Genomic DNA, 14,005 nt, shown 5'->3' on the forward strand with positions numbered 1-14,005 from the left:
TCCTGGATAATTGACGCCCTGGGTTGATCCTATACGCGTCTTTTCGCTCGAAGTTCTTCTGCCGGCGAAGCAGAGTTGACGAAGCTCTTCCCGAGGTCATTCACCTGAATTACTCAGCCGCTACATCGTGACATCGACCGCAACTACGCCCGCCATGGGGGCGCTTCCGCAGTCTAACGTTGGGCCCGGATCGTCGCAGTACCCCACAGAACCTGGACCGTCTCAGATGGAATTCATGCCTATGGAGAGCGGCGCCGCTGCCGAAAGCGCTAGCACCGGGGAAAGTAACGTACCCCGCCCCAAGCGCATCGCATGTATCGTCTGTCGGAGGAGGAAACTGAGGTGCGATGGAAGACGACCGAGCTGTGGGACATGTTCGCGACTGGGACATGAATGCGCTTATGATGAAGTGCGCAAAAAGAGTGGCCCTAAGCGCGGTTATGTGAAGCAGCTCGAAGCACGTTTAGGTACGGACAAGTTGAGCATTGTGTGGAAATGCGTGATGTCACTTAGTGTGTCGCTAACATGATTGCGTATCAGCTCAGGTAGAAACGCTCCTCAAAGGCCAGGATTCGGAACCCCAGCGTATCTCTCCATCACAACCATCGGATCCTACTTTCACAGCGCCTATCACCGATGATTCTATACTTTCCTTGCCCGAACTCTCGGATCTGTCAGGACTCGGCCAGTTGGGAGGTCTTGGGGGTGACATGAATAGCTCCTTTTCAGCTCCAACTGGCCCTGACCCACGCGAGCCAAGCCAAATACTATACCCTCCTCCACGACATGCGACTCAGGGCGGCAGCGATCCTCACTGGGACTTGATAAGCTTAGGATTGGAGGAACCCCTCCCTCCACAGGACGCAATTGACGAACTGTATGTTTCCCAGCTGTAGTCCTTGGAGAAGTGGCCTAACATAACGGTACTGTCTAGTGATGCGATGTTTTTTGAGAAAATCTACCCAATGATGCCCATCATCCACCGTCCACGTTACTTTGCAGCTCTGAATCTTGCATCTCATATGCGACCACCGATTTGTCTTCGATACATAATGTGGTGCCATGCCGCATCCGTCAGTGACAAATACTTCTTCCTACATAGCCATTTCTACGAGCGCGCACGTAAGTATGCTGAGCTGGATGAGATGAAAGGCTTTGGAGAAAATATCGTCAACCTTGCGCATTGCCAAACGTGGATCTTGATCGGCACATATGAATTTCGGATGATTTTCTTCCCACGAGCTTGGCTGAGCGTTGGTAAAGCCGCAAGACTCGCACTGATGCTAGGGTTGAATCGACTTGATGGAGCTGGGCTCGATGTCAAACAATCCATACTACCACCAAAAGATTGGACAGAACGCGAAGAACGCAGGAGAGTCTTCTGGGGCGCATTCGCCACAGATAGATATGCCAGTATCGGAACCGGTTGGCCGATTCTTATTGACGAAAATGATGTTCGTATCTTTTGCGTATCTGTCATAGGGAAGAAAGTGATGGGCTGACAACTTTCGACTAGATTATGACGAATCTCCCTGCCTCAGAGGAGTCTTTCGTAAAGAGCAAACCACAACGAACGCTTCGTCTCAACGACATAATGACCGGAGATCATGTTGCAACACTAGATCCCTTTGCATGCGTGATTGTTTTGACAAGTCTATTTGGTCGTAACCTCATTCACATCCATCGTCCTCGGCCCGATGACAACGACCATGATCTCAATGGAGAGTTTTGGAAACGACACAGGTGCCATGACAATATCCTTCTGCATATAGCCCTTTCTTTGCCTGATCATCTTCGGCTCCCAAGCGGAGTGTCAGACGTGAATGTCATTTTCGCCAACATGAGCCTCCATACCTCGACCATCTGCCTCCATCAAGCGGCCATCTTCAAGGCCGAAAAGAACAAAATGTCAAATCAGATCACGACTGAGAGCAAGCGCAGATGCCTCGTGGCTGCAAACCAAATTTCAAGCATCATGAAAATGATCAGCCATGTTGATCTGACAAGCGTGAGTTCTTAACCGGCTTCTACTCCCGAAGTTACATCCATTGACACCTTGCAGTTGAACCCATTCATGTCATTTTGCCTCTACATTGCTGCTCGCGTGTTTGTGCAATATCTTAAATCTCGACCCGAAGATTCGAGTGTGCACTCATCGCTGCAGTTTCTCGTCTCTGCTCTAAATGCCATGAAGAACAAGAACCCTCTGACAGAGTCCTTCCTTGTCCAGTTGGACGTCGATCTCGATGGAACTGGCATTCGCGCTCTCGATGACAGGCAGAAAGCCAACATGTCTGCTGCACAATCAATGGCTGTGTGTCTCCCTGACTAGTTCGCAAAGTGTTCGGCGAAGCTAACTTCACTCTCTTTAGCAATCTTATTGCCACGATACTGCTAACTGCTCTCCTATTTACAACGTTCGTGAAACCCAACGGACCGTAATCGATGAGTCTCAACAATATTGTGCAAACCGCAATGGAAATCTGCAGACCACGCCCGCCAGTTTGGCGGGCCCCCTTCCAACCCGGAACAGGAATGCAGCTTCACAGTCCGCCGGATTATCAACCTTCAATGGCGACGACACGCATCATCTTTTCGGGCCCTCCGCTCAGGAAACAGATCCGAAGATGGACCAAGCCGCACAAACGGGTGTCATTGTTGATATGGAAATGGACTTCCCACCTGACTTCGGCAATCTCAGCGATAGAAATAATCCACCATCAGATCATCCGACCCCGTCGACCCTCAATTCGTCATCAAACACTTCTTACTCAATCATTGGTGCCGACAACCCATCTCCCCCTAACAAGCAACAAAAAACAAACTTGATGTATCCCAACCAGGTGTCAGCTCCGTCGTTGGAGAAAGGCAATCCAAGCGGTCAACCACATGGAGTCACGAATACGCAGGTCACTGACATGTCCTCTTTGGCTGGTCGATACTACCAAAACATATCTGATACCACATCCGTTCCCACAGAAGCGCCGTCCAGCATGTTTTCAATGCCTTCTGCGTGGGACTTCCAAGCCCCAAATCCAGATATGCGCAATGGGGACTTCGGCAACCTAACTATGGAGTCCTTCACTGAATCCCAGTGGGCCCAGATGTTGGGTAGCCAGATTTTGAGTGAAAATGGGAACAACGCTGGCTGGGAGAACTGGCGGCCATCGTGAGTGCAGCACGTCTTGAAACAAATGCTTCTTATGAAGACACCTTTCGTATCGCGTTGCTTGCCCTCGCATGCCAAAGATTTCCCACGATCCAAGACTTTGGACTCGCACTGTTTAGAACGGTCGACAATCTCTAATCAAACGGCGGGCAGGGACGCTGGTCTGCGACCTTACTGCAGGTCGTTACTTCATGGGTGCTTATTCCATTGAGCTTCCTCTAGTCCGAGTCGGAGATTACTATGTGGGCCACCAATCTCCCAGTATAACGGATATAAGGTTCTACCAACCGCGATAACCCAGCACTTGAGGTGAGCCCTTCAGTCTCTTTTTCCCGAGATTGATTTGGCCATCACGGAATTTCACCTACATTTGCGGCTCTCCTCTTGCCATAAGTCTTATTAAAGGCGACTGGCAGCTGGACAACTCGCTGGGGCTTTCCTCTTGAAATGAATTGATGATGAACGAATGAACGGTCTCTATGGATGGGCACTCTCACTCTTGAATACACCGGACTTTACACTATGTCGCTTGGGGCGTTTGGGGCGTTTGGGGCTTCCAATTCATGTTAACTATACCAACTACTACAATACTAGATCAGAGATTCAATATCGTATTGGCATCACTTATTTGTTATGTTACATTCATTCATAAAACTATTAGTTTTTGACAATCTCCTCGATTGTCCACTGAGGGCTTGGAAGAAGCCGCTGAGGAAAAAGTTGGCGTAAGGCCTGTTATTACAAGCCACCGCCAGCAGCACCGACAATCTTCAAACCCCCAGGGTTGGAACTGCCAGGACCATCAGTCGTGGTCGAGTAAGCCAGCCAATACCGTGAAGGATGCCACTCCACAGCCGATACCCCGGCATTGATGCCACCAGGAACAGGAATGGTATGGATACTGTCCCCGGACTCAGCATGGAAGATTTCGAGTCCATTTCCGGCACATGCAAGTTCGTCGCATGCGCCAACAACATAGCGGCCATCGAAACTCCAACTGACGCCGCGTATCGCACCGCCGTTCTCACTAGACAAGGTGCGACGACAGATCCAGTCAGTGGTGTCCCAGAGGGAGATGAGAGCATCACTCCCGCCAACTGCTAGGTATCGCCCTGTCGGGGCCAGCGCAATGGAAAGACAAGCCGAGGTGTGGGCGTTGAGGGTATGCATGATATTGAACGAAGGGTAGGACATGATCTTGACCTTGCCTTCACCAGTCGTCACGAATACTTGCTGCTCCTGACGCTCGGGTGTCGGCATGCACCATGAGAAAGTTGTCGCGTTTGTCTGGACGGGTTGAGGGCGCGGCTCGAGAGCTGTGTATGTAGTCGCGCCGGGAGTGGAGGAAGGGGTGTTAAGGGCGCCAATAGGATCGGGATGGGCGGTCGGGGAGGAGGGGAATTTAACGGAAACAGGGATCAATGTGTCGTCCTGGTTTCATATCATATGTCAGTACCTTTGCCGTTGAAGAGAGATCTGGGAGTCCCAGAGCTAGGCATGCGCATACCTTCTTGCCGACAATCATTGTGCTGCCATCAGCGGACCAGGAGAGCGTGAAGGCTTCGCCACCAACATCAAGACGGCTCACACAGGTCTTAGAGCGCACATCCCAAAAGCGCACTGTACCATCGGCCGAGCAACTGGCCAGCTCGGCGTCGCGGACTGGGTTGAAGAGCACCTTCTCAATGCCAGCTGTGTGGCCGCGCAGTTCCGTTGAGTATCTGACATGAGGGCGATCAGGGTTCCAGATTCTAATGGTGCGATCTGCGGAGCCAGCCGCAATAAGCTGGCCCGTAGGGTTCCAGGCAAGAGTGCGGATGCTGTGTTACCGGATTGTCGTCAGAAGAGGCGCGATCGATGTCCATTGGCAACAGGGAAACTTACGTATGGGAGCCCGGACCCTTGGAGGCAGGGTCATAGTAGCTCTGGGTCTTCACATTTCCAAAGACAAAAGAGAAATGGTCCTTATGGAGGAGCTCGCGACGTGGGGCCGCCATGTCGTCGTCTTCGTCTAGCAAGTCTTGCGAGTCGAAGGTCCACCTGCACCTGCACCTGCTGCCTGCACCAGCGACAAATGCCCTAGTAGAGGTAGAAGGAATGAGACCTAGCGGCTCACAATCAACGCTGTTAGGAGCAGACTCAATAATGGAGAGAGTAAGAGAGTGCTCGGATACCGCCTTTTTGGCGGTCCGATACTGCCTCCCAACTGTTATCGGGTACAATCACAATTTTAGCCTCAGGCATCAATCGTTATCGATACGGTAATCACCACGTGCGCTGAGCGGAAGAAATAGTAGGACATCAGGAGAAATACATCGTTTGTTGCACTTCGGCGGCATCCTTTTTGACTTTATCAATGCGATGGTTACGATCCACTATGTTAACCGAGATGGATGACAAGCTTCATTCGATCATTGAGCTACCAACTATTGCCGATATTGAGGCGTCGACCGATGTTCTTAGTGTACGAACAAATGCCATCAAAGTGGTTCGAGTGAAGGAACGCTTCGCGGTCAAAATGGGGTACCCATTCGATCCCGCCTTTGGAAGCTGAGAACATGAAATTTGTTGCATCCAACAGCAAAGTTCCTGTGCCAAAGGTTCACCCCAACTTCATCGACCCAGAGACCCAGAAACGATATGTTGTTATGGATTACGTCCCTGGTACAGACTTGCAAAAGTTACTGCCGTCGCTCACCTCAACTGAGAAGACAATGATCAGCCAGAGGATCAGACAGGCGATCAATGAACTGCGAACAATACCATCACCCGGCTACTTTGGGAGCTTGAATTACACGCCTTACACCGACGGTGTCCTTTCAACTCCTGATAACAACCCAATCATTTCCGGGCCATTCGCGGATCAGAAGCAGATGAATCAAGGAATACTGGAGAGACTGGGCCAAATGCAGTCTCCACACTACATTCGATTGTTGAAAGAAATGGTCAACTGCACTCTCAAGAACCATCGAATTTGTCTTTACTCATGGAGATCTGCAACCAAAGAACGTAATTGTGGAGCGAAGAGGGGTCTGTGATAATGGAGACGCAGACTTCAAAGTCACTCTGACTGGAATTTGTCAGGCTGGTACAAGCCATAAAGCCATAGGCTCTGCATTTTACATTTTCTTGTACGCGAAATCAACCTCTCGGCCTCTTTTCAACAGCCCAGCCGGAAAGAAGATATCGTTTAAATCAATCTCACAGTGAATCTGCCGCTCATACGGGGGTGTAATGAACTGTAACCTGCAATTATGTAGGTGGATCCCTTAGCTGCAGCCTTGTGGGTCCCCGATAAGCGTTCCACGGAGCTTAATCAAACCTCACCCTTTGACAGAAAAATCAACCCTTCTTCAAGATACCCAATCGTGATAAGCAGACACCATGTTTGACGAAGTGGACGATGCATCGCGTCGGGAAAAGTGTTTCACCACCATAACTCGACTGCCAGCTTTCATTGATCCAAAGCAGATCCCGACCAAGAGATCGCCATTTTCGACAATTCAGAATCACGCATTTGTACACACAGTACGTAGCCATCGGCTTGCCTCGAGATAGGGGTCATTGACAGATAGGATATAGGTTGAGGCAATCCTACCAAGGGAGGTGTACGCACAGATAAAGTCGAGGCTCAAGGACAAAATAGAAAAGCCGCAATATGCACGAGTGTTCATGGCTCCTTCTGCTCTGCTTGAGCATGATTTCTTCAACACATACATTAAGACAGGTATTTATGCCTCTACAAGTACTAGGCACCTTTGGTGTCCATTTCCCTCGACTAGTTGATCTGACTCGGCGCATAGGGAATATCCTGGTGATATCTGAAGGACGCTCGGGGTCCGATAATGTCTTTACCCTCCGGGATGGTTAGTCACTGAAGCTGCACTTGGAAAGGCTGTGCCATCGGGGAACGGAGAAGTGACTCAATTCAATAGGGGTACTTCGCATGGAGCTCGGGAAAGAGATATACGAACGAACAGGCCTCACGGGCAAGCCCATTCGCAGCGGTGGCCGGAAACACGCAAAGGAAAGATTCTGTGCGTATAACAGGAGCAAATGGGTGTTTTCGAACCTTTTACTAATGATGTCGTCAGTGGTGGAACTGAATTTGCGGCTGCCCTCAATGCTGCACGGCAAGAAAGGATTCGAAAGAATCGTGTGGGCATTCGAAAATGTTCTGAATCAACGAATGGCGTGGCTCTTTCACAACCTCGAAAGCAAGCCTGGAGGTGCAGGTGACTAGGCCCCGAAGCTTCAGGAAACAGAACAATGAAACTTACCAAAGAGACTGGACAGGGACCACGCCAATCCAGAAGCTTCACCCACAGTTGATAACATGTGAACCAGAGGAGATCGATAACGAGAAAATCATCACACCGCCATTTTGCCAGAACGAGCAAGCCCTCGAGGAAATGGTAGAGGCAGATCTGCAGGAATACTGTGGCTCCCTGTCAGAATGGATTGCCATGGTTCAGATGAATTCTCCCCGGGTATCCGCGGATGATAACATCGATCCGTACCTGAGTCGCTATGCTGTCCCAGACGCAGATGAAAGCCGGGCTCTCGACCTGGTAAAGTTGAAATGGCATGGGCTGATATCGTCCCAGTGGGTCATGCAGCTGTTCCTCAATTTGCTGTGAGTTCTGATTCACTACCTTGATATGTTGAAGGGCTGGCGAAGGACTGACATGATTCAATGGGCAGGCAAAACACTAAGACCAGCAACTCATCATGGTTTGTACTTGCCGCAGCTGCGCTTGGTAAAGAGGCCGTCGAAGGAAGGGATGGCTTCACGGTTATGGCCATTCCTACATCTACAAGCAGTGAACAGTCCCAGGAAGATGGACAAGCAGCAGAAGATAAAACTGGGTCTAGTGATCGTGTGGTTATGGTGTGGGAATTGTTGGGGGCGACAGTGACTGAACACTGACCTAGCCTTGTGCCCTCTCGACAACCTCACAATGATACCACAGAGCTCTACAATGGAAGATACCAATACTTTGCGTGGCAATGAATCCTATTTGACAGCCAAGAAACTCCAACAGATGCAATGAAATCTAAAACATGTAAGATACTCAGTGCTATGTCCAGAGCATCCAAAGTGTCTCACTAAGTCGCACGCCATAGTACAAACAAAGCACAATGCGACGGTCCGTGACCTAGGAAATAATGTTCCAATTGAGAAATGGTAGGTTAACCCGTCAAGTCATTTACAATGTCTCGTAAGATAGGCCGATTGCCAACCACGTTGGTACCGTTGAACAACTTTGCACCTATCTTCGAAGGCTTCCGAGGACCGGGAGGCGCTTGCCGGGAGCCCAGTGGACTTAGTGGATCACGAGCAGAGCGAGCAGAGAGTGACCCTTTCTTGATGGAAGGGCTCGTCATCTCGGCTTTGCGCTTGCCCTTGGCAGAGCCAGGGGTCGATACCGCACCCGGAGACATGAGTTGCGACTGCGAGGTGCAATCGAAGACATGCTTGTCTATTGCCTGGCTGGGCAAGTTGTAGACCCAGTCTTTGCTTTCCATGAGACGCACATATTTGCAGAGGAGCTCGTTACCATCGCGAAGAGTGGATCTGCTGCCGACGACCAGGAGTTTCGTTTGTGCGCGAGTGAAGGCGACGTTGACACGACGCCAGTCACGTAGGAGTTCGCCGACGTTGTTTTCAGCGTTACTGCGGACGCAGCTCAGTATGACGATCTCTTTGTCACGGCCTTGGAATTTGTCTGTGGTGTGCATTTCAAGGTCTGGAGTGTAGCGTCGCAGACTCTGGCGGAGAAGCGAAAGTTGACTCCGGTAGAAGGTGATCACGCCAATGTTGCGTGCCGGAATACCGCAGGCGATGAAGGACTCCACAAGTTGCGAACAGAGGAAGACCTCCATATGATTCACTACGCGATTTCCCTGTGCTATCTCCAGAGCGGCAGGACCGATGGGATCGGTGTTGACCAGGCGCGTTTTCGCAGATGGCGTCAATAGGTCGCGCAGCCAACATGAGCTGTTATGAGTACCAGGGCAGGGGTCTCGTTGAGACCGTGGCGGAGCTTGGCTCACATCATCGACATGGAATTTCTCGAGCGCGTTCATGTCGGGTATAACCAGAGATCGGCTTGCAACCTGCGGTGTGCCGCATTTTAGACGACCCGAGTATATCAGGGTGTTGGAGAGTAACATGATGTCCTCACACATGCGATACTGGTGCTCTAGGTTGACCACCGAGTCTGGTTGAGCATCCGAGAGCAATTTGAAGAGACTGACGTCTAGTCCTCCTTCCTGGGCCGCTTTATTCTGCACAAGCGGCGGCAGCTGGTAGTGATCACCGACCAGGATAAAAGTCCTTGCCATGCGGATGGGGCCGAGGCAGACAGGGAGTGTGATCTGCGAAGCTTCATCGACAATACAGTAGTCGAAGATGCGCTGATTGAAAATGTTGTGGTTTACTCCGAGGCATGTAGTGGCAACGACCTGGGGCTTCTCATATGAATTCTTCAGTTCTTCAATGGTTGCCTTTGGGATTGCAGCAAGATCGGCGAAGTCCTGGACATCCGGATGGATCTTGGCGGTCGCACCAATACGCAGCACACGAATGTTGTCGTCTCGGATCTTCAGTAGAATGTTGTCAACTGCAGTGTGGGTGTACGATGTGAGAAGAACACTCTTGCCTTGTGCGACCAGCGCACGAATGATATGAGCAATTGTTGTGGTCTTTCCGGTCCCAGGCATTCCGAGGACAAGGGCGTAGTCTTTGGCGCTCATAACCTTGTCGATGGCCTGTTTTTGGTCAACATTGAGACTGCCGGGATCAGAGATCGTGTATGCGGAGGACGGCGACGCCTTAAAGGCGGGCGTTTGACCCTCGACAATGAGCCGTCGAAGCTGCCTCGCTTGGAACAAGTCTTTATCCATCATGCAGATGAGATTGTTTCGCACAATGGCCATGCCGTTGCTGAATTCGTCTTTGTCGATTCGATAAACCAGCTGCTCTTCCGGGTCTTCCAGAGCTGCAGGTTCTTCTTTTCCAACCTCCATGATACCTCTGAAGGACTGATTTGTGACTGCATTGAAGCCGACCGTTTTAGATCGTGCATTGTGAAGTTTTCGATCCACCCCGACTTTGATGTGCGATGGACTAGTATGCACCACGTATCCGTTGGCGAGAGCAAAATGTCCCTTCTCATCGGAAATGACAATTGGCTCACCGACAGATATTTGAGATTCAGCAAACGAGAAGCCAGGAGGCGCTTTTCGTTTGACGAACGTATAATGGTAGCGATTGATCTTTGTCCCAGTGTTTTCCTCGTATACCGATTTCGGATCAATCACAACATCCCCGAAGCATCGGCCCAGAGCCTCTCGTTCGCTGCTCAGCAACGTCCAAAGTTCACGACGGAACTTGACGAGATTGCCTTCCTCTTTGGTCAACAGGTCATCCCATTTCCGGAAGAAGTCCCGATCGCCATTGTCTAGATGACCGACGGCCGCATCAAAGTCCTCGCCAAGTGCGCTGGTTTCTCCATCGCCGTCCTCAGAAAGCTTGTGGTAGATGAGGCAAGGGGTCTTTGCATAACAACGAATACATTGACGCGCTTTCTTCAGCATCGGTGGAAGCTGCTGCCTTTCACGAATATAGCCAGCCAAGTGATTGCGCACCTGAATCATCTGGCGGAGTTCATGTCGAACTCCGCGGATGCTGAGAGTCTTCGTCAATTCGAGGTAATAGAGAAGCCCGAAAGTCACATCAAGATCTATATCATGATTTAGCAGCTGGTCAAAAGGGGTTGGAGCCTCGATAGATGCCCGATCACTTACCATAGCGATCCGACAGAAGTAAAGTGTAAAGAGCCGTTTGAGCTCTGTGTGATTGGTTCGTGTCTCTTCGTCCAGTCTTGAGCTCCAGTGGAACGACCAGGTTCCTCTCGACTTTATCTTCACGACAGGCGACTTGTACAGTCGCATCGATGTTGCCTTTCAGCCCATACATTGGGGACCAAATATGCTCCTCGACTCCGAGCAGCTTATTGATGCTCAAATTTAACTTGGAGCTGTTGCGGTCTTCTACCATAGAATTGGCCTATTCGTCTTGATTAGCAGCTCCCTCGAAAGAAGGGGGACTCTATGGGCCGTGAGACGTACCTGTGGCTTGGGATGTAGGAAAGTGTGTGCCCAGTCGAGGACGGCAGGCATCCTGCTCATGAGATATTCAACAGCTTCAGGGATGCTCATTTGAATCGAGTACAGCTCCTCAACATGTCTGCCCATAACAGTCTCCACCAATGTCTTCAATGAATCCATATCCCATTGGTTCGCTTTGAGAGCTTCTTGGAAAACTTCGTGAAAGAACACACCGAAAGCCTGCGGCCTCTCAAGTGCGCCGATGACTTTGACTCGATCTTGAAGGACAGCTCGTCGCTGGCAGTCGATCGAATCTGCCACAACCGTAGCGGAAATGAGGTGATCAGGGTGGAGGATGATCATGTTGTTTGTATTATCTACAACGCATTGGCCAGCTGCGTTGAAGTCCCCGACCAGGTGGATGTACGAGTCCTTGCTGCAGGGAGTATCGAACCATGTCTCCCGCAGGATGATGTGTTTGCGGTCTCGAGTTTTCTCATCTTCGACAAGCAAGCCCTGTACTTGAAGTCAGCGGACGGACTGTATCCGAGGCAAGGGCAAATTATCTGACCTGTTCTGGCTGAGTACGGCCTTTCGGGGTGACATAGGTGGACTCCTGGATGTCAACGATGTGATAACGCTTGATAGCTTGTCGACCTTTAAGGTTCTATTTGTTTGACTGTCTTAGCATATTTAGTGATATACCAACTAAGAGTGACTAACATAAGCCGGTCCTGCTTCACCTGCTTGCTTCATAGTTTGTTCGATGGCCTCCATATCAAAATCATCATCAAACTCGTCATCAAACTCTTTATCCGACAATCCAATCTCGGCCTTGGCAGTCACGGTAGCTGGGTGTTTGCTATGTAGACTGCCATTGACAGAGGCATTCAGCGCATCTGTCTTCTGCAGATTTAGGCCCATGGAACTCTGGTTTGATGGCTCGGCCGGTCTAGACTGTGTGTCACACTTTGCCAGGAGTTCCTGCAGATTATCGGGCAGGTCGTCATAATCATCGGAATCATCGAATTCATCATCTTTCGTTTCGTTATTCGTATTGTTTGGAGGGAGTGAAGGCTTGCTGTCCAGGATTGAATCCTCTTTGGGGTGGCATGAACGAGACTTATCTGCCGTGAGGACAGCCCAGCCAGAGGATCCCAGAGAAGCAAACTCATTAGAGGGCGTTGGTTCAGTGAAAGGATCCCCCGAGACATCGGCCAAATCCATTAGATCCTGATCAAGATCGTCGTCTCCGAACTCGGATGACGACTCTTCAAGAACAGGCGGCTGCCCAATTCTTCCTTTCTCCAGCGGTGGGCCGCAAGGTGAGTTGGCAGCTTCTTCGAAAATATCGTGGAGCTTACTGTCCTTCATAGGCGAAGATGAGCGACACCTGCGCACATCCACGTGTTGACGCAAAGGGGAAGACCCAGGTGGCCTCGCGTCGGCAGGAGCCATGTGTATACTTCTCTCAATCTTCTCCATAAGATAAGTGATTCTTGAGGATTTGGGATTCCCAGACTCGACATTGCTGCTAGTCCGTTCAAACATGCCACGACCACGAGCATCTAGTCGGTTGACTCGTCGTCGTTTTGTCCGAGAAGTGGGAAATTCAGTAGTGCAACTAATTGCACGCCTAAGCCCCGAAGAGTCTCGGCTTGTTCTGCCCGAAACCGGTGTCTGAGGTGAAGATGAGAGAAGATTTGCGAGTCGCGGTGGTGGAAGCTCTTCTGCTCCATCAACCATGTTTTTGTCAATGTAATTATTCCACAATTCGGCAGCCATGTCATGTTGCGGGGTTTTGAAGAGAGCTTGTATTGACTGGAGATCGAGGGGTTCTTTTTGGCTCTTTTTGTTCTTTCCTTTTGAGGGAGAACCAGCAGGCGAAGAACTGTGCCTGCGCTTCCTTCGACGACTCGCCGTTGTCTGAGACGAAGTATCCGCGTTTGAGCTGGCAGGCACATGCTGCCATATGACATGCTCAACAGGTGTCACCTCCGCAACTGCCGCGGGATCAAAAGAATCTTCAGCATTGCCGATTAAATCGGCCAGAGGTATCCTGTTGCCTGGGGTCTGAGGGCAGTCTTTGGTTGGTCTTGTTTCTTGTATCTCGGGTTCCGGTGCTTGAACGTCATGAGGTAGAGGCTTGCTTTCATTGGAGGATGTCTGCATCAGCTCAGCCTCACGGTTAGAGCCCGGTTCTTGAGATCCTTTGCTCCCACTAGCCGACTTCGTCTCGTCTTTCGAGGTGTCGTGGGGAATTGCTTCGTCTTCTTTAAAGCGAAACGCGTTCAACTTTGTCCGTGAGTTGGAGGAAATCGGATATGCATTGTTTGTGGCCATTGCTTCGACTGGGGAATATCCAATGACGCGTTCAAAATTGGTAAGGATACATTCCGCGAGAAGCTATGTAGAGAAGGACAATGTTAGGAACAAGACACATTAGGGCTTGCAGAACGACACATACCAATTACTTGTGTTGAAGAAGGTATGTACAGGTAAAATTGCATCGACCGTTCAAGTATATGACAGATGAGACAAGTAGCGAATCCAGCACCCGTTTCGGCAGAATTGGCAAGGGCAGGTCAGACGTGATAAGAACGCGTCGCGCGTGGAGTATTGACACCTAGTTTGTAAGGCAGGAGCATGTGTCTGGATTGATGCCTGAATTATCGGGAGCAAAGGCGGAACAAGAAAATTGCCCTAAGTGGACTAGCGCAT

General features: G+C 50.4%; 4 protein-coding genes across 4 annotated transcripts; 2 read left to right on the forward strand and 2 right to left on the reverse strand.

The window, feature by feature from the left end:
* Positions 1 to 154: 154 nt before the first annotated feature.
* Positions 155 to 3,173, forward strand: N7515_003481 (putative C6 transcription factor Prf; the record flags this gene model as incomplete). The annotated part of the gene is made up of 6 exons (XM_056664225.1): positions 155 to 467; positions 541 to 877; positions 935 to 1,454; positions 1,517 to 2,008; positions 2,063 to 2,314; positions 2,373 to 3,173. 6 exons carry the CDS (start codon positions 155 to 157, stop codon positions 3,171 to 3,173), a joined length of 2,715 nt encoding a protein of 904 aa, XP_056523282.1.
* Positions 3,174 to 3,907: 734 nt separating this feature from the next.
* Positions 3,908 to 5,508, reverse strand: N7515_003482 (uncharacterized protein; the record flags this gene model as incomplete). The annotated part of the gene is made up of 4 exons (XM_056664226.1): positions 3,908 to 4,600; positions 4,677 to 4,989; positions 5,054 to 5,375; positions 5,439 to 5,508. The coding sequence occupies 4 exons, from the start codon at positions 5,506 to 5,508 to the stop codon at positions 3,908 to 3,910; spliced, it is 1,398 nt and encodes a 465-aa protein (XP_056523283.1).
* Positions 5,509 to 5,558: 50 nt separating this feature from the next.
* On the forward strand, positions 5,559 to 8,183 carry N7515_003483 (Ribonuclease P Rpp40; the record flags this gene model as incomplete). Its single annotated transcript, XM_056664227.1, has 10 exons — positions 5,559 to 5,692; positions 5,751 to 6,199; positions 6,549 to 6,697; positions 6,752 to 6,896; positions 6,973 to 7,035; positions 7,105 to 7,206; positions 7,264 to 7,404; positions 7,517 to 7,805; positions 7,874 to 8,062; positions 8,105 to 8,183. The coding sequence occupies 10 exons, from the start codon at positions 5,559 to 5,561 to the stop codon at positions 8,181 to 8,183; spliced, it is 1,740 nt and encodes a 579-aa protein (XP_056523284.1).
* A 179-nt stretch (positions 8,184 to 8,362) lies between these two features.
* Positions 8,363 to 13,627, reverse strand: N7515_003484 (bifunctional ATP-dependent DNA helicase/ssDNA endodeoxyribonuclease DNA2; the record flags this gene model as incomplete). Its single annotated transcript, XM_056664228.1, has 5 exons — positions 8,363 to 10,917; positions 10,982 to 11,243; positions 11,306 to 11,800; positions 11,856 to 11,951; positions 12,008 to 13,627. 5 exons carry the CDS (start codon positions 13,625 to 13,627, stop codon positions 8,363 to 8,365), a joined length of 5,028 nt encoding a protein of 1,675 aa, XP_056523285.1.
* Between the last annotated feature and the right edge of the window lie 378 nt (positions 13,628 to 14,005).

This window comes from Penicillium bovifimosum, assembly GCF_028826915.1.
Source record: "Penicillium bovifimosum strain IBT 22155 chromosome Unknown utg000003l_segment0_segment0, whole genome shotgun sequence".
Taxonomy (NCBI): domain Eukaryota; kingdom Fungi; phylum Ascomycota; class Eurotiomycetes; order Eurotiales; family Aspergillaceae; genus Penicillium; species Penicillium bovifimosum.